Source organism: Callithrix jacchus, chromosome 7, assembly GCF_049354715.1.
Source record: "Callithrix jacchus isolate 240 chromosome 7, calJac240_pri, whole genome shotgun sequence".
Taxonomy (NCBI): Eukaryota; Metazoa; Chordata; class Mammalia; order Primates; family Cebidae; genus Callithrix; species Callithrix jacchus.
Genome location: NC_133508.1, coordinates 76,398,047 through 76,419,775, shown reverse-complemented (window position 1 = coordinate 76,419,775; position 21,729 = coordinate 76,398,047). Strand labels below are relative to the sequence as shown.

The following is a 21,729-nucleotide window of genomic DNA, read 5'->3' as shown; positions in this document are numbered from 1 at the left end:
CTAAACAAGTGTTAGCTATTAATTTTATTATCATTATCATTATTATTTGTTGCCGTAGGCACAGTACCATTCCCCTAGATATCTGTTTCGAAAAGGAGGAAGTGTAGCCATGGCACTAGGATAAGACATCATGGGTAGAGTGGGATGGGATGGATGGAATGGGAAAGAGACTGCCATCCAGGGAAGATCCAAAGGAGAAAAAGAAGGAAGTCTCTTGTGGAAGGTTGGCTGGAGGCTAGAATGTTCTAGAAACAGTATGCCTTATAATTAGCTTGCTGGCTTGGTGTTTTGTTGCTAAAGTATAATTATGCCTGTAACTTATTCATCCAGCAAACATTCAGTAAGCATTCAGTGAAGTGCTGGGTATTCTGTGTTGTACTTGGGTTTCAGAATTGAAAAGACAGTGCCTTTTCTTAAAGAATTCCCAGTCTAGTGGGACAACAGACAAGGAGATAGATTCTATCTGTCTGTATATTATTTATGTGATAAATGCTGGGCTAGAGATATTTTCAGAGTGCTGTAGGGCCACAGAGTAAGGATGACAAACATTCTCTGGGGGGAGTCAGAGACCAGTTTGCAAAGATAGTCTATGATAGGCCTAGAAAGATGACATTATTATGTGGACAAACAGTGGAGTATAGCACTGAAGAGCAGAGGCTCTTGAGGCAGACTGTCTGATAGCACATTCCTGCTCCACTAGCTTCTAGTTATGTGAATCATTAAGACAAGTTAGTTTACCTTTCTGTGTCCCAATTCTCCTGTAAAATGGAGATAATAATAGTATATATTTCATAGCTCCATTAAGGATTAAATGAATTATTACATATACAGTGCTCAGCATGTGGTTGATACATGATGAATCCAGAATAAATGCAAACTTTCTAGGAAGGTTACTGTTTCTGTAGGCCAAGAAATCGCAATGGTAGAGATGTAGAAGAACATAATTAAAATGGTGACAATGAAAAAAAATGGTGACAATGTATTGTTAAATTAATCTGCCATAAATTATTAGAAAAAGTTAATTTTTCAATAATTAAATTTTGTAAATAAAAACTTATACTCTACAGTTCAGCATAAAATAATGGTATCTGATTCATAATAAAACTGTCCCATCTGGGCAATTACAACCTTTCACTCTTTGCTCCTTTGCTTGGCTCAGTAGCTTAGAATGTATCTAGGATGTCTTTGGATTAAAGTTCCATGTTCCTATCCAAGGTGTCATCTAGAGGTTCTCAAACGTAAGTAACACTAAGTTACAGTATAATGGCACATTAAATTAAAAATAAGAACGGTAAACCAGGGGGTCCTCAGCCACCTCTAAAACACATTGATATATACATTCCATATGAGAATAAAATATTTGTCCTTCACAATAGCTGTAATTTTTTTTTTTTTTTTTGAGACGGAGTTTCGCTTTTATTACCCAGGCTGGAGTGCAATGGCGTGATCTCGGCTCACCGCAACGTCCGCCTCCTGGGTTCAGGCAATTCTCCTGCCTCAGCCTCCTGAATAGCTGGAATTACAGGTACACGCCACCACGCCCAGCTAATTTTTTGTATTTTTAGTAGAGACAGTGTTTCACCATGTTGACCAGGATGGTCTTGATCTCTTGACCTTGTGATCCACCCGCCTCGGCCTCCCAAAGTGCTGGGATTACAGGCATGAGCCACCATGCCCTGCCAATAGCTGTAATTTTATAATTACATAGCTTTCTGTATATAATGAGAAGGCATGTGCTTCATCGTGGCTGTTATTATTTGGAGTTGCAAAGTCATAAGCGTAAGTAAATAAAGTATGAATTATTACATAATCTTTGGAATCTGAATTCTTTCTTCCATTTGGACAAATTATCTTCTTTTGTGACTGCCTCTTCACTTGTCATGTAAGTATATACCTACAACTTGCTTGCTGGTTGATGGGCTAATTTGATTCAAGTTCTAGATGAGCGCTTGGATAAGAGGGTGGATGACATGCTTGCTGCTGGGCTCTTGGAGGAACTAAGAGATTTTCACAGACGCTATAATCAGGAGAATGTCTCGGAAAATAGGTGAGGATTTGGCTGTTCTGACCTTTTATCCATCTTTTGCCTACAGTCAAAAGACCATAACACTAATACTGGCTTTGGGTCTACTGGTTTATCAGTCTTTGTTACAGATGCAGTTTTTTAATCTTTCAGGCATTGCCAGGAGTTAACTTTTCAATGAAGTAACCTGGTGGGCAGGGGAGGGGAGAATTTCAGAGAATCTGTAACTGCTCAGGATCTCAATTTCCTTATCTGACAGATGAAATGATTCAACTAGGTCCATCTCCAAAGCCCCTGCTAGCTTTTAGGAGCAATGGCTCATCTGCTGATGCCCTCCTGTTCCCAGCCAGGACTATCAACATGGTATCTTCCAATCAATTGGCTTCAAGGAATTTCACGAGTACCTGATCACTGAGGGAAAATGCACACTGGAGACTAGTAACCAGCTTCTAAAGAAAGGTGTGAATTCTTCCGTCTAACCTAGTCTTGGACATCTTTGGGTGACAGGGTACTCTATGGTATGGTCTAAGAAAGAGCCAAGGCTCAAAGCATCCCAAATAGCTTTCAGTTCAGAATTGAGATTTTTCGTCACCAAGTCTGACATTTTACTGCCATGGCTTATTTTCTCCTCTTGGGCTGGGAGGGCCTGCCTGTCTGCAGGGTAAGGAGTGCTTACCGAGATGTTCTTAAATCTATTGTATCTTTCAGGTATTGAGGCTCTGAAACAAGTAACCAAGAGATATGCCCGGAAGCAAAACCGATGGGTTAAAAACCGTTTTCTGAGCAGTAAGTCTCATGTTTTTCCTTATCCTATGGGTCTGTTTTCAATAGAATATAGATTCCTCAGCTCACTCTTAGTTTCTGGGCCTGTTCTAAGATTTTGGATCTGACCTAGGGGAAGTTCTATAACATAAATGATTATCCAGGGATATTTTCTTGTGATATCTCAGAAAAACAAAATTGTTTGCATTGAGGAGTCTGCCTTCTGCCTTGAACAGATGGATACTGGCTGCAAACAGCTAAGAACAACAGCAGCATCTCCTTAGGAGAGTTGGTGTTCAGGGTCAATTTTTAGCTTCAGTTTTGTACCTGAAGAGCAGTCAGATTTCTGTAGGGAGGATTTCCTAATTACAATGTTTTTTTGGGGGCCAGATGAATAGTATAAAAAGATACCTTCACCATCTCTCCCAGTGTCTCCACATTGTGCTTCAGATTGCTTCAAATGAAACTTTAGCTGAATAGCATTTTTAAGGGAAACGAAAGGAAATTCTCATTCATTTGACCCTGTACTATGCCTTTGGCACTAAATTTGATGCTAGATGTATATTATTGAATCTTCCAGGTAGGTGTTATTCTTTTCCTTTTACAGATAAGAAAATGAAGGCCTATCGAAGTTAAAATAACTTGCCAAAAATGACTCAGCTAGTCGGCAGTAGATAACTGAAGGCAGGCCTGACACTGAGTGCGCGCCCTGCTTTATACTACTACTCTTGTTTCCTTTAGCTGTAACTTTAGCAAGACACCATTAGTATTGGACTGTGGGTCAAAAACTATGTGATTATGAGCTAAAGGAGGTTAAGCATAAGTGAAGCTTCAGTTTTATCTTGTGGACGTGTTTTAAATATGCTTCTGAATCATCCTATGTTTACCTTTTGCCGGTAGACTTCTGCTCTCAATTACAGAAAGGGCCAGCTGAAGCCTCTGCCCCCCTCAGTGCCTCTGAAAATACATAACTTGATCCTTGCTGTTGACCACTAAACTGCTGACATTCCCTCTCCCAGCTTCTGCTCTCTTCTCTGCCTGAGCTCTCCAGTGTGGTTGTGGTATGAAGAGGCTTGTAAAGCTTTCTTCTGCCTATCCTGCTTTCTCTGCATGTCCTGGTAGATAGAAGTCTTAGTGTCATCTGAAGTTGAAGCTCACTATTGTTCTACAAATTTCTAATGGAGCTTCTCTTCTCCCCATGTCTGACAATAAGCCTGTAACGGAAGACTTTTGGAAATAATTTAGAACTTCTTCCTGCAGTAAAACCACAACAATTCCTCCATCTCTGAGGCAGGAGGAGTTGATGGCACAGTATGTCATATGCCTGTTCCTCATTCGTGTGTATGCCAGTATCATCCTGGTGCTTGAGTGAAAGGCACAGCTGCCTTGTAAATCAGGAGCGGTGCATGATTGGCCAGTGCTGGTCTGCTGGGATATGGTTCTGGCAGGAAGCCAGGAGGACTTCCCCACCCCAGCTTGGCCTTGGACCCAAGCCAGAAATAGCAGCTGGGAGCCGAGAACTTGTTGAAAGGTGCTTAGACAGGGCACAGAAACCCAACAAAGGGCTTAGAGGAGAAAGGAAAATGTAGAGTGGCCTGGAAACAGGTGCAGAGCTTAGCCAAGGCCAGGTGTGCTGTGGATGCTGCCTGCACCCTCCTAGTCTCACCTTTCCGTGTGGTGGCAGGTGCAGCCCAGTCCAGTTTATGAAGAATCTTATTTGTGGTTGGCACAATCAAAAGGCCAGCACCTGCCAGTCGCTGGCATCCCAAGGCCTTTGATGTTTTTGTCCATGGTGGATGTCTTTGCCTTTAGGCAACTGACTTAACCTAGCTGTGGAAGGCAATTGAGTGTGTTCATAGGCTGAGAAGCTAACCACGGAGACTAAACTCTTGCAACATGATTGGCTCAGGTGGGTGAAATACCTGTAGCTATACTCTTTGCTACTTTTAGTCTCATCTTCATTCAAAAGTGTCTATCAGGGGGTCTTGAATACCCTCTAGATCAGGTCTTTAAAAGAAGTTACTCAACTATATCAATTCCAAGGCTTATTTCTAGTTCGCAGATTCTGCGGCTTATTGGCTGATGTAATTCCAGCCCATGCTGTCAAGGAATTTCATGAGTCCCAGGCGGCTGAGGCAGTATATCCAAACCCAAGACTAGTATCTGCTCCTGAAGAAAGCTGTGAATTCTCTTGCTTTGAGGATCGCCATAATTGTAAGATGATTTGGAACTTAAAATAGGCCCCTGTTTAAAGCTGTTAGTTTATTTATTCTTATGATGTGCTGTTTTTGTGTTGTAGCCCACACTATTCTAGTTTCCTAGCTGATTTGGAAGATCCTGCACCCATGTATTCAGATTATGTAGCTAGTCTTATTGGCTGCAGAGCAGTTAAACCTCTAGGTCTTTCCTGGATTGTGGTTCATATTTGGCTAGAATGAATAGCATGGTCAAAATGTTTACTCCTTTGGCTCCGTGTATTTCCCTGGAGGATCTCAGAGTCCTGGGTGCAGATTAGATTGGGTCTTAGAAGCTAATCTCTCACAACCTGTCTTTGTCATAATCAGGACCCGGTCCCAGTGTCCCCCCTGTCTATGGCTTAGAGGTATCTGATGTCTCGAAGTGGGAAGAGTCTGTTCTCGAACCTGCTCTTGAAATCGTGCAAAGTTTCATCCAGGTAATTGTGAATCATGATACAGTCGTTTTTCTGGCTTTCAGAGCACTTTCGCTAGCTGACACCTTTGTTGCTATATTGAAGAACCAGGCCTTCTTTTCCATAGAATAAAGCAGAAGAGCTGGCTGGTTTTCAATAGAGACTAGAGACTGCTTTTCTACTTTTACATTTAGAAAGGTTGTTTCTAAAATCTGTATACAGCCAATCTGCTCTCTGGGGTGAAAAAAATAAATCTTAGGAAAATCCTACTTCCCTTAATAGAGAATTATATCCAGGTTTCTTTGAATTGAATACTCCTTCCACCCTTATCTTTTAGGGCCACAAGCCTACAGCCGCTCCAATAAAGATGCCATACAATGAAGCTGAGAACAAGAGAAGTTATCACATGTGTAACATCTGTGATCGAATCATCATTGGGGATCGGGAATGGGCAGGTAAGGTATGGGGAGCTCCAGGCATGAAGAAATCTATAACGGTGGGTTCACATTGACTTCATGAAATTTAAGGCCTTTGGTAGATTGAACCTGCAGTCTATTTATAAAAGGGCAGCTAGATTCCTCTAAGAGCCTACACTCAAATTCCTTGGAGGTTTTCCCCAACTGGGGAGTTGTCTCTGTATTTTGAGATTCAAAGGAAGATCAAATGCTCTCCATCTTCAGCTGGAATTGTTTCATGTTTATAACTAAGCGGGTGTGAGATTAGGAAGTAAGGGTCTAAGGGAAGCCAGGATAAGCTCATCCAGTAGACTGGAAGAAGCAGAGCATAGCCAGGTGGGGGCAGGATATACAGTTACTACTCCTGAGAGTATTTTTTAAAAGTGATATCTCTTCAGTAACTTTTGAAGTAATTGTTGACATAGTGATAGTTGCTAAAACTGTGATGAAAAGATGTGAAGGGAAATTGTGTGAAAGCAAGCCTGTCACACATGTATAAAGAAGGTTGGTTCCCCACCACCTCAGGGCCAGCCCCACCCTAAGGCTCTGTATCCCTGCATTAGAGCCTGGATCTGCCTCTGCCACAGAGTCGCATTGCCCTCACATTGTTGGATTTTCAGATTTCTATAGTCATCCAGTCAAAGCCCAGGACTTCATCCTCAAGCCTTGAGTTTAATGTATTTAGGAACAGGTGTAAGGCTTGCTCCTTTCAGGCACAGTGGGGCTTGTCATTTACCCAGCGGCTGGGATCCTTCTGTTCAGAGTACTGTTTTGCATGGGATTCTCAGAGAAGTAGATTTTTCTCCCCAAAGCAGCCAGTAGAATGATTAGGTCTATTAACTGGTAACTGGCAAAATGAACTCCGTTGTCAGAGACTGGGGACGGCTGTGATTGCCCAACCAGCAGAAGAAGCCTCCATTGTTGTTGGTTTATAATGATGAAAGGAGAAGAGAAAGAGAGTGTCTGATTGTTTTTTTCTAAAGGAAACTTAGTGGTTCGATTTGTTGAATGTCCTTCAGGGATAGCCTTAGAGAAGCAGCATTTGTGAGCCTTTGTGAGCTTAGCTTGTGTAAGCCCTTCTGTAGTGCCATCTGTCAAGTCCTTGCTCCCATCTCCTGCTGCCATGGAGAGCCAGCCCAGAAGCCCATTTTTTGCCTTAGGCTTTAGCTGGAGAACAAAGCTGACTTCTTTCCCCAAGTAAACTTTTCTTTTACTTCTAACCTCTACCTTACTTATTATTGCTTCTAAACTCTTAAAAATGCTGTTTTAAATATACATAAAAGAGAATTTAAACTAGTTGTCTATCTCTTTCAGTTCCCAGACGAGATTTCCTTGAAAAAAGAACCAGATAGTGAAAATAAACCTGTATGAGTCAGTCAGAAGGTGGGAACTGTCTTAGGGGTGACAGGTCAGGACTTGATAGCAGGCAACAGTGGCCTTTAGTTTTATTTCTTCTGTGGACCTTCACAAGAGATTGTCTTTGATAAATGCACCTTCCTGTCTCCCTGGAGCAGTGTGTGCCTATAGAATAGTAATCTTGCCAGAGTCATTCATATGACCTTTTTTTCTTTTCTTTTTTTTTTTTTTGAGACGGAGTTTCACTCTTGTTACCCAGGCTGGAGTGCAATGGCGTGATCTCGGCTCACTGCAACCTCCGCCTCCTGGGTTCAGGCAATTCTCCTGCTTCAGCCTCCCGAGTATCTGGGACTACAGGCATGCGCCACCACGCTCAGCTAATTTTTTTTGTATCTTTAGTAGAGACGGGGTTTCACCATGTTGACCAGGATGGTCTTGATCTCTTGACCTCGTGATCCACCCGTCTCGGCCTCCCAAAGTCCTGGGATTACAGGCTTGAGCCACTGTGCCCGGCCTCACATGACCTTTTTGACCCAGGCACAGGGATGTCAGACCAGGAAGGACAATAGGCAATGCCCTGCAGTACAGATTAGGATTTGAATTTCTAACTTTTCAGCCTTACAAGTTAAATGCATTTGTAACAGGAAGCCCCATACTGCAAAGACCTGATTCTGGAAAGTGGGATCTCTTTTTGAAGCTATCTAAGTAGAAGAGTTTACCTGCTGTGTGACCTTGGACATTTTGTAAGACCTCTCTGAACTTCAGTTTCCCTTGTATAAAATGGGCAGAATAGTACCATCTTACAAGACTGCCATGAGGATTAGTGATGTAAAGTACCTAGCAGGGAGCACTTGATATGTGGTAGCTTTATTTTGCTAGCTCACTGGCCGTATAATGTATTCTTCCCTCAAAAATGCTAAGCAGCTATATGTTGATCCTGCTATTTATTGTTGAAGAAAAGCATTGTATAGTTACTTTTACTTGCTTCTAGGATTAATTCTAGAAAATTCTAATGAGTTTTTTTCTGTTTGTTTGGTTTTATCTTATCAGCGCATATAAAATCCAAATCCCACTTGAACCAACTGAAGAAAAGAAGAAGATTGGATTCAGATGCTGTCAGCACCATGGAAAGTCAGAGTATCTCCCCAGACCATGACAAAGAACCTAAAGAGAAGGGATCCCCAGGGCACAATAATCAAGAGTTGAAATGCAGCATTTAAGAGACTTGTCCGGTGGCCTTTGCAAAGGTGGCAGGGATCCAGTTCAGGAGGGAGTGTTATGTCTGTCTCCCAGTCTGGGCAGAGAGTGCTATGTAGAATTGTCTGCATAGTAGAAAAGCTCCCACCATTTTCTTTCATTCATTGGTGTGGTTTTAAAGTCTCATGTTCTCTGTAATGGAAACAGCAGGTCTTGTCAGCTCCTTGTGTGGCTGATGTGTCTGGAAATGATGTAGTTCAGGAAAGCATTTTTTTTTCTTTGAACCTTAAAGGTTCCATTTTTAATAAGGCACGGATTCCACATTTTTGTATGTGAGGATCTTTTTAGTGGTGAATACCAGGATTGACTATATCCCTTTAAAGAAGTTTTATTATGGCCAAAATTATCTAATTTCCAGATGCTTTTGTAGGTGACTGAAGTATTTGTGAGCCACATATCAGGAGCTCTAGATTTGAATGAATGGCAGGAAAGGACCATCCCCACTGAGATGAGTAAGTTAACCACTCTAGTTCTCAGAATTCTACAGAAGACGGAATCAGACTGAGGAAGCTATGACGTGGGACTTGAAGACCAAAGATTTTGAAATTGGCGAGCTGCTCATATGTAATAGTTATTACTGCTGTCTTTCTGTTGAATTACAAATCTATATTTTTATTGAAGGTTAAATAAAGAAAAAATTTACAAGAGCCTCTGTAATCTGTAAAAAGATATACAAGTTCATGTCTAGTTTATGCACAGTATGCTCCGTTATCAACATGATAGCTTTTTCTCAAATTTGACGTTGTTCATAGATTATGCTGTCTGTTCATTCATGTAGCAGGTGTTTACTTAACACATTATAGTCCTTGAAGACATCTAGAGAAGGTCTTTTATTGGAGGTCTGTTACTTCCAGTTGAAGCCCTCTGGAGTGACCTGAGCTGCCAGCAATGTTAAATAGATACTTACTTATATATATATAACATCAAATATAGCATTTTTAGGGTATAGTTAAGCAGCATTGACTATATTTACAATATAGTTGTTGTGCAATCGTTACCACTATCTGTTTCCAAAATTTGTGTCACTCCAAACAAACTTTGTGCCCCTTAAGCATAAACTCCCCATTCAAATACATTTTGTTTGTTCAGAATCTGCTGTATGAGAGGCCTTGAATTAGGCTAAAGGGAATGCAGAGATGAGATGTGGTTCTTGCCTTCAGGGAGCTTGTAATAATTGCGTGCGTACACAAACACCAATCCAGGCAATTGAGTTTCAGAGGCCATAAGAGCTGTGTAGAATTTCAGTTTAGAAGGAAGGGAAGGGATCATGGAAGGAGGAGCATTTCTGCTGGACCTTGAAAAGCAATTATTGGTAAATGTTTTGTTTCCTATCTGTAAAAGACTTCATAGAGGAGAAGCTAGAAAGAAAAAACGAACTCAATTGACCTTTTTAAACAGAGCCTCACCCATCATCTTTAGCTGATTTGAATCTCAAAAATAAGTTTATTCTCTGGGCTAAGAAGTTTATTAACTACTTTAGGACCTAACAAAGTGGAAAACCACGTCTTTCCAGTGGGAGGGAGATGAGTACTTACTGTGAGCAACTTAGTGCCAAGTCCTCTTTACGCATTATCTTCTCACACAGCCCTGGGACGGAGATGCTGTTAACTAAGGCTCGGCGTTGGAGTACAACTAGCGAGCAGCAGAGCTGGAATTGAGGTGAGGCTGGTACACTCAAGCTATTAAGCACTGTGTTAAGCTGGCTATTTGTAGGGAAGAACCTTAGTTTCTCTGACCAAGTTGCTAAATATTTTAAAGTCTAAAAAGCCTTTAATCCTTCCATCTGAAATACCTAGAGCAGTCACTTCTCATCGAACTCGTTATCTCTATGGCAATTGGAAATCAGGCATTTTTTACAAAAAAATCAAAGTATTTAATATTTACAAAGCACTAACTAAGTGTAAGGCACTGGTTGAGCCCACTGATCATCTTAGATATTGTAAATTCAGCCAAATGAATTCCTTTATCAGCAGCAAAGAGCCTGGGAAAGGCAGAACACTCACTAGAAATCTGCGTGGTGCTTTGGTCTGAGCCATTGCCCTGAGTAGATTTCCCCTTTTGTGCCTGCTGCCCTATGAATTGACTTTGCTATTGAGTGTAGGAAAGAAAAGTAATTTGTCTTGTGATGGTCATAAATTTAGAGGTGAAAAAATCCTTTATCTCTTGTATGGGTGGGGAAACAGGCCTAAAATATGGATGTTCCGGTCACAGAGCAAGGCAAAGGCAGGACAAACCTTAGATCACCTTTCTTTTACTCTACTACTAAATCTCATACCAAATCTCATCTGAGAGCTGAAAAGTACCATAGAGCTTTGGGCTATTTGCTCAGCCTGGAGTGAGAATGAGGAATGCCATTTTGTACCATCTGGCCATAGCTAATCTCCAGGCAAGCATAGCCCTCCAGTCCAGGTACCCAGAGCCTCCACTCCATCACACCAGCAGTGCTATCTAAATGGCTTTGGCAATTAATTCCAATACTCAGTGAGCTATTAGGTTCATCTACTTCTGTCAGTAAAAATCTTGATTAGGCTTTAGATACTTTTTTTTTTGAGATGGAGTCTCTCTCCCTGTCGCCCAGGCTGGAGGGCAGTGACACAATCTCGGCTCACTGCAACCTCTGCCTCCCAGGTTCAAGTGATTCTCCTGCCTCAGCCTCCTGAGTAGCTGGGACTATAGGCGTGCACCACCCACCATGCCCGGCAAGTTTTTGTATTTTTAGTAGAGACAGGGTTTCACCGTATTGGCCAAGCTGGTCTTGAACTCCTGATCTTGTGATCCTCCTGCTTCAGCCTCCCAAAGTGCTGGGATTACAGGCATGAGCCACTTCCTGCTGGTGGCTCATGGCCAACTTGGCCAGCTTTAGATACTTCTTACAGTTCAGGCAATTGTTGTAAGTGGGTAGTAAGTACTTTGATTCTGAAGAGAGATCTAGATTCTTAGACTTGAAAATACTTTACTTGATTTTTAGGGCTAAGCAAGAGAATGGCTCATTTGTACTCCAGGAATATGGCTTGATCCTTCCTAACTCTCGGTAATTTTTTGTACTCTCTTAGCTCCGTTTAGTTCCAAAGAGGATTTTTTTTTTGCTTAAAACAAAACAAAAAACACAATATAACATTAAGAAACAATAGTGTGAGTGTAGTGGTTCACACCTGTAATCCCAACACTTTGGGAAGCTGAAGCAGAAGGATCACTCAAGCCTAGGAGTTTGAGACCAGCCTAGGCAATGTAGTGAGATCCAGTCTGTACCAAAAAAAAAAAAAAAAAAATGGCCAGGTATGATGGGACATGCCTATAGTCCCGGCTACTTGGAAAGCTTAGGTAGGAGGATGACTTGAGCCTGGGAGATTGAGGCTACAGTGAGACACAGTCATGCCACTGTACTCCAGTCTGGGTGACAGAGTAAGACCATGTGGCTCAAAAATAAAATCATCCCTTCCCCCAAACACATGGATGAAATCAACCTTTTATGAATGCAGTGACTTGTTAATATCCATGTCACCTAGAAACAGTCAAATATTTGTTAAATTAATTGCACGAAAGCATAAAAACTAACTAGGTCTCTACATAAGTGATCTGCTTCAATATCCTTCAGCCAGGATGAAGAAATTTTGGGATAGCCACTGGCATGAATTTTAGTATTTGATTATCACCTACTTAGGCAGTTAGGGCTGTTTTCAAAAATGATGGCTAACTGGTTATTTGTAAAGCTACTCTGAATGCTTACAAGGGAAGCTGCATGTTTGTATTAGTGTGGGTAAAAGGCTAAGTTGTTATAACAAAGAGACTGAACGATACAGTGGCTTAAAGAAGTTTATTTTTCCCCACATAACAGCTCTGAAGGGAGTTAACCTGTCTGAAGTGAGCAGTCCAGGTCATTGGGACAGCTCTGCTCCAAATGGTCATTCAGGGACACAGGTTCTTTGTATCATGTTGCTTCTCCATCCTCTGGAGCTTTGTCTTCATCTGCTATGTGCTTGAAGCTGGGTCCTCACTGGTCCCAGCTGATGGGAAGGGGAAAAGGAGCAGGGAGAAGGCTGACCTGCTGACTGAAGGCCTAGACCCTGCAGTGGCATGGATACTTCTGCATACATTCTCACTTTATACTGGCAAGGACTTAGCCTGATGGCCACACCTACCTGCCAGGAAGGCTGAGAAACGTAGTCAAGCCATGTGCCAAGAAGGAATGGGAGGACAGATTTTGGTGGGTAACTTACAGTCCCCACTAAATTGGTATCATGGAAGGAGCACTCAACTCCAGGCTCATTTAACTAATTAATTAATTCTGTTAGTTTGCTAGGGGCAAATCTCTCTATTTCCCCATCTGTGAAATTAGTGAGTTGTATTGAGCTGACCTCTGAAATATTTCAAAAAGTAAAGCTTGACAAAATTCTGACTGGTAAGACTTTAAGATGAGAATAAGAAAGCATTATTGGGAATGGGAAACCTTATAAACCTCAGGGCCAATGGCTGATACTCTAAAAGATGGTGGAGGGGAAAGATGGAAGGTGTTTTGGTGGCATTTTTGAATAACTGAACTAATAATAACTGCCCACCTCCAGACTTTGTTTTATGTGGCGGGGAAGGGGCAGGGGGAGAGAGAAGCCACTATTTGTATTTGCAGCTGAACACTTTACTTTCTAAAATACTATCTATATGATCTTGGGAATATTGCTTAAAAGCCTGTTTCCTCATATATTAAATGAAGTTATCTGTATTCCAGGGGACATGGTAAAGATTAAGTGAGGTCCTTTTGTAAATAACATAGTGTTTTGGCACTGTACTGCCAAGTAAATGGTAGGTATAAATTGGATTTATTTGCTTCATTGGGGAAAAAATTTTTTGTTGTTTTTTTTTGAGATGGAGTTTCACTGTTGCCAGGCTGGAGTGCAATGGTGCAATCTCGGCTTACTGCAACCTCCACCTTCCAGGTTCAAGCAATTCTCCTGCCTCAGCCTCCCAAGTAGCTGGGATTACAGGCGCGTGTCACCATGCCCAGATAATTTTTTGTGTGTTTTTAGTAGAGACAGGGTTTCAGCATGTGGGCCAGGATGGTCTCTATCTCCTGACCTCGTGATCTGCCCACCTCGGCCTCTCAAAGTATTGGGATTATAGACATGAGCCACTGCGCCTGGCCAAAAAATTGTTAACGCTACTAAAATGTTAGTTTATGATATGGTGTCATTTCTTGGAAGCTATCAGGGCAAGCTGTGACTTAAGACTGACTAGTTGAGTGGACTGTAGTACTAATGGCCAGAAATGGTGCCTCAGGCTTTGTCTGCCACCCACGTAGGCTTCAGCTGTTAGGTTTTGTTTGTTTTAATGCATATGATTACTTCCATGGTTCAGCTCATTTGCTTGAACTATTTTCTTCCCTTGAAATGTCCTTTCCCTTACTCTTCACCTAGTGAACTCCTGCACATCCTTCAAGGCCCAGATCTGATGTCCTCTCCTTAGAAAAACTTCTTCGACTCCTGTAAGGAGGCTTAATTTCTCCACCTAGCAGTTAATACGTTAGTGTTAATATTAGCTGGTGCTCATGTTGTCCTATGAGCTAGGCACTGTTCTGATCACTTTTACACGTATTAACTCAATCCTCACAAAGCCCTGTGAGGTAGTATTGTCATTGTTCTTATTAGCTCTGTCTTACAACTGAGGAAACGGTGTAGAGTAGTTAGGTAACTTTGCCAAGGGCAAGCTGGGATTTGAAAATAGGCTGGTGGCTCCAGAGTCTGTTCTGCCTCATTATTTTGCTACAGCTCGTAGCACCTGTTAATCTATCTCTTGTTCCCACTGGAAAGTAAATTCTGCCAGGATCTGGGTACTATTTTAAGATGATTGTGGAACATATATTGGGCACCCAATGTATATTGAGGCTAATTCCTGCAAGGCACATCTCCCAGTCTAAACAAAGATATGGCTTCTCTTCATTGAGTGCTTTGTGTGTGTCAGGCATTGTATCAAGCACATACGTACTTTACAATGATTCCTTAAAACAGGCTGGGCGCAGCGGATCATGTCTATAATCCCAGCACTTTGAGAGGCCGAGGCAGGTGGATCACAAGGTCAGAAGTTCGAGACCAACCTGGCCAATATGGTGAAATCTCTTCTCTACTACAAATACAAAAATTAGCCGGGCAGGGCGGTGCGTACCTGTAATCCCAGCTACTCTGGAGGCTGAGGCAGAAGAACTGCTTGAACCTGGGAGGTGCAGGTTGTGGTGAGCCTAGATCGTGCCACTGCACTTTGGCCTGGGCGACAGAGACCTCATCTCAAAAAAAAAAAAAAAAAAAAAAACCACAAGCAGGCAAGATAATTTATTATCACCATTTTATAAACACAGCTTAATGAACAGTGGTTGGCACAGAGTAGGCATGCAAATATTTGCTGAGTACCAGAGGGAAAGCTTGGTTAGGGCAGCGATTTTCGTCTGTTGTTCACTGCTTTATCCCTGGCATCTACAAGGGTCTGCTGCTTAAAAGCTCTCAGTAAACATTTGAGTTTTTGTTTTTTACTTGAAGTCAGCCTTTTATTTTTCTCCAGCTTTATTGAGATAGTGACAGATAAAATTATATATATTTAAGCTATACAAAGTGATTTTATATGTATGTGTGTATATAACAATCAAGTTAGTTAACACATCCCATAAACATTTGTTGAGCTCGAATTTGAAGCCAGTTTGGTCCAACTCCAAGCCCATGCTCTAACCACAACCCTCTACTTCTGCAAGGGCATTTCTTTAGGGTTTCTGAATGTACAAACTTAGGGTTTCTGAATGTACAAACTTAGGGTTTTTGAATGTACACATGATTTATATCCCATCTACTTTTTTTTTCTGAGACAGTGGCACGATCTTGGCTCACTGCAACCTCCACCTCCCAGGTTCAAGGGATTCTCCTGCCTCAACCTCCTGAGTAGCTGGGACTACAGGCGTGCACCACCACGCCTGGCTAATTTTTGTATTTTTAGTAGAGACAGGGTTTCACCATATTGGCCAGGCTGGTCTCAGACTCCTGACCTCATGATCTGCCCACCTCGGCCTCCCAAAGTTCTGGGATTACACGCGTGAGCTACCATGCCCGGCCTATCCCATCTACTTCTAAGAAGAAATCAAAGGAAGAAAATGTTAAAAAAAAAAAAAAAAAAAAAAAAGAAGATCGAAAAGATGATTGAAGAACTAACTCTTGTACAAAGATGTTTATGGCAAGAATCATGGTTACAAATGAGACGAGTCCAACTCAAACTAATTTAATTAAAAAAGTGAATGTATGATTGGGTTAATGAGGTATCTCATCAAATTCAAGGTCAAGAAAGTATCTAGGCTCCAGGTACAACTTGCACTACCCAGTCTGAGGCTGTAGAGACTTTCTCTTTTCTCTGCAAATTAGCTCGTTCCTCTGTCACTGTAAACAGGCTTTCTCTACATGGCAGGAGACAGGCCTGCTAGTAGCGCCTGTGTTTCACCTCTTACGGCCTTGACAACTGGAGACAGATTGTGTAGTTGTTTTCTCTGGTTCTAAGTTCAAAAGCCTAAGACACCTCATACCCACTAGAATGGCTGCTATAAAACAAAAGAAAACAAAATAAACCCAGAAGATAACAAGTGTTGGTAAGAATGTGGAAAAATTGGAACACTTTGCACTGTTGGTGAGGATGTAAAATAATGCAGCTGCTGTGGAACATGATATGGCAGTTCGTCCCCCCCGAGTGCTGGTAATAATTCTTTTATTTTTTGTAGAGGTGGAGTCTACAAAGCTACTTTAGAGGCTGAGGAGGGAGGATCACGTAAGCCCAGGAGGTCAAGGCCTCAGTGAGCTGTGATTGTGCCACTGCACTCCAGATCCTAGGTGAGAGGATGAGACAGACACTATCTCAAAAATAAGAATGAGTGGATAAACAAAATGTATGTACATAGGATGGAATATTCAGTCTTAGCAAGGAAGGAAGTTCTGACGCATGCTACAACTTTGAGGACACTGTGCTGAATGAAAGCCAGCCAGCCCAGGCGCAGTGGCTCACGCTTGTAATCCCAACACTTTGGGAGGCTGAGGTGGGAGGACTGCTTGAGGCTGGAGTTTTGAGACCAGCCTGGGCAACAGAATGAGATGCCACCTCTACAAAAAATAAAAGAATGATTACCCAGCACTCGGAGGTCAGAGGTGAAAGGATTGCTTGAGCCTCGGAGGTCAAGGCAGCAGTAAGCCTTGGCACCACTGCAATGCAGTGTGGGCAGCTAAGCAAGACCCAAGCCAATCACCAAAAGACAAATATGTTATAGTTCCACTTACATAAAGTGTCTAGAATAGTCAAACTCATAGAAACAGTATCATGGTTGCCGGGGGTGGAGGGGAAGGACAAATGGAGACGTTTAATGGGATAGAGTTTCAGTTTTGTAAGATGAAAACATTCTGGAAATCAGCTGCCAACAATGTGAATACGCTTAACACTACTGAACTATACACTTCAGAGTGAATTTTACCACCATTAAAAAAAAAGTCAAAGTCCTAGGAAAGGGATCCTTTGGCCCAGCTTGGGTCTAGTGCTTATCCTGAGGCCCATCAGCCAGGCTGGAGATGGATTCCTGAAAGGATAGGACAGTTTCATGGAAAGGATGGAGTGGAGGTGGAGTGATTCCCAGAGGAAGAGGGTGGCAGGTTGGTGGGAGGGAGAGCACCTGGGCAGACAAGCAGGAGTGTCCACTGTGGAGCTGCTGTCTGCTATTCAGTAAGACACTTGCTTTTCTAGCAGGAGGGCTGAGCTTAAACTAGGTCCACATGCCTTCTGGGTGGTACTTGCTACATCATGAGATATCTGTAGTAGTCATTCCTTAGAAATTTATAGCTCAGTATGGTTTTAACAAAACTACATATCTCGTTAGTACTTGCCAAAAACCTTTGAGGTCGTTTCTACAAATGAAGAAAGAGACTCACACTATTTCAATGATTTAACACAGGGCTGGTGTTCAGTTGTAAGGGACTAAAAGCAAATTTAAATGAATTTAGGTATAAAAGAGGATTTGTTGGCTTATGGAATCTAAGAGCCAACAACTGAGCTTCTGAACAGACAGGTGAGGTGCAGCTGGGCCTCAGGAACAACTGCTACCGAGGACTCAGACACTACCAGCACTGTCTGTCTCATCTCTTCTCAGTGTGCCAACTTCACGTTTTTCTCCATGCAAACTGGCTTTCTTCATATGGTCATTGGAAGCTGCCACACCTCACATCTTACAGCTTTTCTTCACTGCAAAGAAGTGGACCAAATCCTAAGCTTAAAAGCCCCAGGAGGCCAGGCGCTGTGGCTCCCGCCTGTAATCCCAGCACTTTGGGAGGCCAAGGCGGGTGGATCACGAGGTCAAAAGATCAAGACCATCCTGGTCAACATGGTGAAACCGCGTCTCTACTAAAAATACAAAAACTTAGCTGGGCACGGTGGCGCGTGCCTATAATCCCAGCTAGTCAGGAGGCTGAGGGAGGAGAATTGCCTGAACCCAGGAGGTGGAGGTTGCGGTGAGCTGAGATCACGCCATTGCACTCCAGCCTGGGTAACAAGAGCGAAACTCCGTCTCAAAAAAAAAAAAAGAAAAAGATTGAGACCATCCTGGCCAACATGGTGAAACCCTGTCTCTACTAAAAATACAAAAAATTAGCTGGGTGTGGTGGCACATGCCTGTAATCCCAGCTACTTGGGAGGCTGAGACAGGAGAATCGCTTGAACCCAGGAGGCAGAGGTTGCGGTGAGCCGAGAATGTGACATTGCACTCCAGCCTGGGCAACAAAAGCAAAACTCCGTCTCAAAAAAAAAAAAAGCCCCAGGAAAAGACTCAATTGAGTAGAGCTGAATTCTGGTGTCTACCCTCGGATTAAGCAGGACAGTGTACCATCTAAGAACATGGCCCTCCCTATAGAACAGTATGATAGAATGAAGCTAGGAAACAGAGTTTTTAGAAGGAGGGCAGGAATGGGATTTGTGCTGAGTAGACCAAACAATAGGTGTCCATAGCAGTGACACAGAGTAGGTAGCAGATCAGGAGAGAAGTCCAATTCCTCTGACTACAGCCCTTACCAGCACACAGTAACTACCCAGTACTTCCCATGCAAAAGGAAGGCCCTGTCTCTGCAAGATCCCCAAATGGTGCATTATCAAGTGTGAGGCTGGGGTCAGATTTTGAGTCACCAGAAGTGGGTGACAAGCCACCTGAAAGCAAGGCTTCAAGGAAAACTATTTAAGTCTGTGCCTTCTGCATGAGCCTCCTTGTTAATATCAAGGGGATCGAGGTATAAAGATGTTTTATATTTTTGAGACAGGGTCTCACTCTGTCACCCAGGTTAAAGTGCAGTGGCACTCCCAGGCGCAGGTGATCCTGCCACCTCAGCCTAGGAAGGCTGGGACCACCAGCACCCACTACCATGCCCAGCTAATTTTGTATTGTTTTACAAATGGGGTTTCGCCATGTTGCCCAGGCTGGTCTTGAATTCCCGGTCTCAAGTGATGCCCCCGTCTCAACGTCCCAAAGTGCTGGAATTACAGGTGTGAACCACTGTGTCTGGTCCCAAGGTGTAAATATTTATATAGATGTTATTTGTGGATTCAAAAATGTCTTTGTGTCCTGCTGGATCTGCATAATGAAGTCAAGTTGCTTGGAGCCTGGTGGGTTCCTGATGGCAGACAAAAGTACCAGCTTACTCTCTCCAAACTTTTGCAGTCAGAATCTTCAAGTGCTTTTTAGAAACTACCTTCTTTCTATTGTTCTAAATGTCAGCATGTAAAGGATGCAGAGAATTCAGTGATCATGTTTCAGCTGTTTTCAAACTTGTTTTTAAGTGTGGCTCCTTTTTTTTTCCTTCTCCCAAGTTGTACATAAATTCCAATATATAATATGTACTGAAACAGAATGGCTTGGGGTCTGGATGGGGCACACAGTCTTCTGGTCCTTCTGATTTGGCGCCCCCCTACTGTGGGACACACTTTGAAAATCCCTCATCCAGATTAGCAATGATATTGAGCAGATAGAGAAATCGAGTCCCAGAGAGGTTAAGTAAGTCACCAACAGCAGCATCAAGAGTAAGTAGCAGAGCCGTGCCTGGAACCCTGGTCTCCTAGTTTAACAGTAATGTTCTTTTTACTGGATTATGCCACTTCCAGTTATTTTTGAATTAAAAAGTAGTTGTATTTTTTATCAAGTACATGGTAAGTTGAACTGGACTAATATGAAGGCAAGTAGAGGACTTTAGGAGTCAAAGAGCTTTATAATTAGGAATGCCTGTTATTCAACGGACTTAAAATGAGTGCCTATCATTCACTATTCTAGGTGCTAAAGATATATCAGTGACAAGACAGTTCCTGTCTTCAGAGAGCTGGAGTCGTCCATGCTATTTCAGTGAATATGATAAATGCTGTAATCGAGTCGTTCAGGGAACACACAAGATTTTACCTGACTTATTCTAGAAGAATCTGGGAAGGCTTTCCTGAGAAAATGCAATCTGAAAAAAACATGAGGCCAGTTGCCATGGCTCGGAGGCTGAGGCAAGAGAATGGCTTGAGGTCAGGAGCTCGAGACCAGCCTGGGTGACACGGTGAAACCCTTCCTCTAAAAAAAATACAAAAATTAGCCAGGCATGGTGGCATGTGCCATTAGTCCCAGCTACTCATGAGGCTGAGGCAGGGGGATTACTTGAACCCGGGAGGCAGAGGTTGCAGTGAGCCAAAATGGAGCCACTGCACTCCAGTCTGGGCAACGGGGTGGGACTCCATCTCAAAAAAACAAAAACAAGAAAACCCTGAGAACAATGGGCAGAAGCAAGGTAGGGGAGTGTTAGGGGAAAAGGCAGGAGAGGTCTGCAGAACCTGGGTCATAGAGGACCCTGAAAAGCATGCATCCTGAGAAACATGAGATGTGTTTCCTGGAGAGATCACTCTGGTGCAATGCAGAGAAAGGGTTGGCTGCAGACAGCCCAGAGGCAGGGGGACAGTTCAGATATTTAGCAGGTGGCATTTATAGGACTTGATGAAATGTTGGGAGTGAGGGAGGGGAAAGGGTCAGGAATGAGGCTCAGGTTTCTGACTTGAACAGTTGATTGGACAGTGGCCAAGTCCTTTGGCCAAGATAAGAACACTGGAGGAAGAGCAGGTTTGGGCTGAGGATGAGTTTGGTTTGGAACTTGTGGAGACTGAGGTATCTGTAGAGAATCTTCATGGGACTGGATATTCGGGTTGAGCCCAGATTGCACTCTGGGCTGGAGATAGGGATCTCAGTTATCAGCATTGATGGTATTTGAAGCTGGAAGATGAAGTCACTCGAGCAGGGGGTGTAGTGAGAAGAGAAGCAATCTGGAGCAGAGCCTTGAACATGGACAGAGAAGCTCACAGAGCTAGGAGAAGGGAGTGGTCTGCAGGGAAGTGTGTGGGGGTCGTGCACAATAAAGAATGAGAAGTATCCATTGCATCTGAGTGATGACATCAATGGTAACCTTGGTAGGAGAAGGGCCAGCTGAGGGTTAAAAAATGGAAGCCATTTCCAGTGGTTTGAGGAATGAATGGGAAGAAAGAAAGTGACAAGTGTCTAAGTTAGGAAAGGAAAGAGGGGGGTTGCTAAAGGGAGGCCTGGGGTTAAGGCAGGTTTTTTTTCCCCCTTTACTTCTAAGAGACTTTCACATTTTAAAATGCTACTTGGGCAGGGCACAGTGGCTCACGCCTGTAATCTCAGCATTTTGGGAGGCTGAGGTGGGTGGATCACTTGAGGTCAGGAGTTCGAGACCAGCCTGACCAACATGGAGAAACCCCATCTCTACTAAAAATACAAAATTAGCTGGGTACGGTGGTGCATGCCTGTAATCCCAGCTACTTGGGAGGCTGAGGTAGGAGAATCACTTGAACCTGGGAGGCGGAGGTTGCAGTGAGCCAAGATCACACCATTGCACTCTAGCCTGGGCAACAAGAGTGAAACTCCAACTCAAAAAAAAAAAAAAAAAAGCTACTTGAAAGGAACTAGTAGTTCTAAATACGAGAAAATGACCATTTTTCTTAATATGATACAGCTCTTCCTTGACACTGTCTGCAGATGGGGTTACCAAGTCATCCTGTTTGGCTTGGGATTTACTGGTCTCAGCATTGAAAGTCTCATGTCCCGGGAAACCCCTTAGTGAGGGTAAACGAAGATGATTGGTTACCCTATGTAGAGGCTTCCTTCCAGGAGGATTAGACACATTCTGCAGTTGCAGAGACTGTGA

The 21,729-nt window shown here is 42.9% G+C and overlaps 1 protein-coding gene across 2 annotated transcripts in view; it reads left to right on the top strand.

The window, feature by feature from the left end:
- The window catches only part of TRIT1 (tRNA isopentenyltransferase 1), a 44,317-nt gene extending 35,169 nt beyond the window's left edge, over positions 1-9,148 (top strand). Inside the window, exons 6-12 of one of the 2 annotated variants that reach the window (XR_013519959.1) lie at positions 1,936-2,047; positions 2,370-2,482; positions 2,732-2,809; positions 4,841-4,999; positions 5,350-5,459; positions 5,773-5,890; positions 8,297-9,148. Coding sequence is in view for 1 of the 2 variants with exons in the window: in XM_054259186.2 (XP_054115161.1) it covers positions 1,936-2,047; positions 2,370-2,482; positions 2,732-2,809; positions 5,350-5,459; positions 5,773-5,890; positions 8,297-8,466 (701 nt within the window). In the remaining variant the exon portion in view is untranslated. The remainder of the gene's footprint in view (positions 1-1,935; positions 2,048-2,369; positions 2,483-2,731; positions 2,810-4,840; positions 5,000-5,349; positions 5,460-5,772; positions 5,891-8,296) is intronic. The other variant, XM_054259186.2, reaches the window with a different exon arrangement.
- Positions 9,149-21,729: the final 12,581 nt, after the last annotated feature.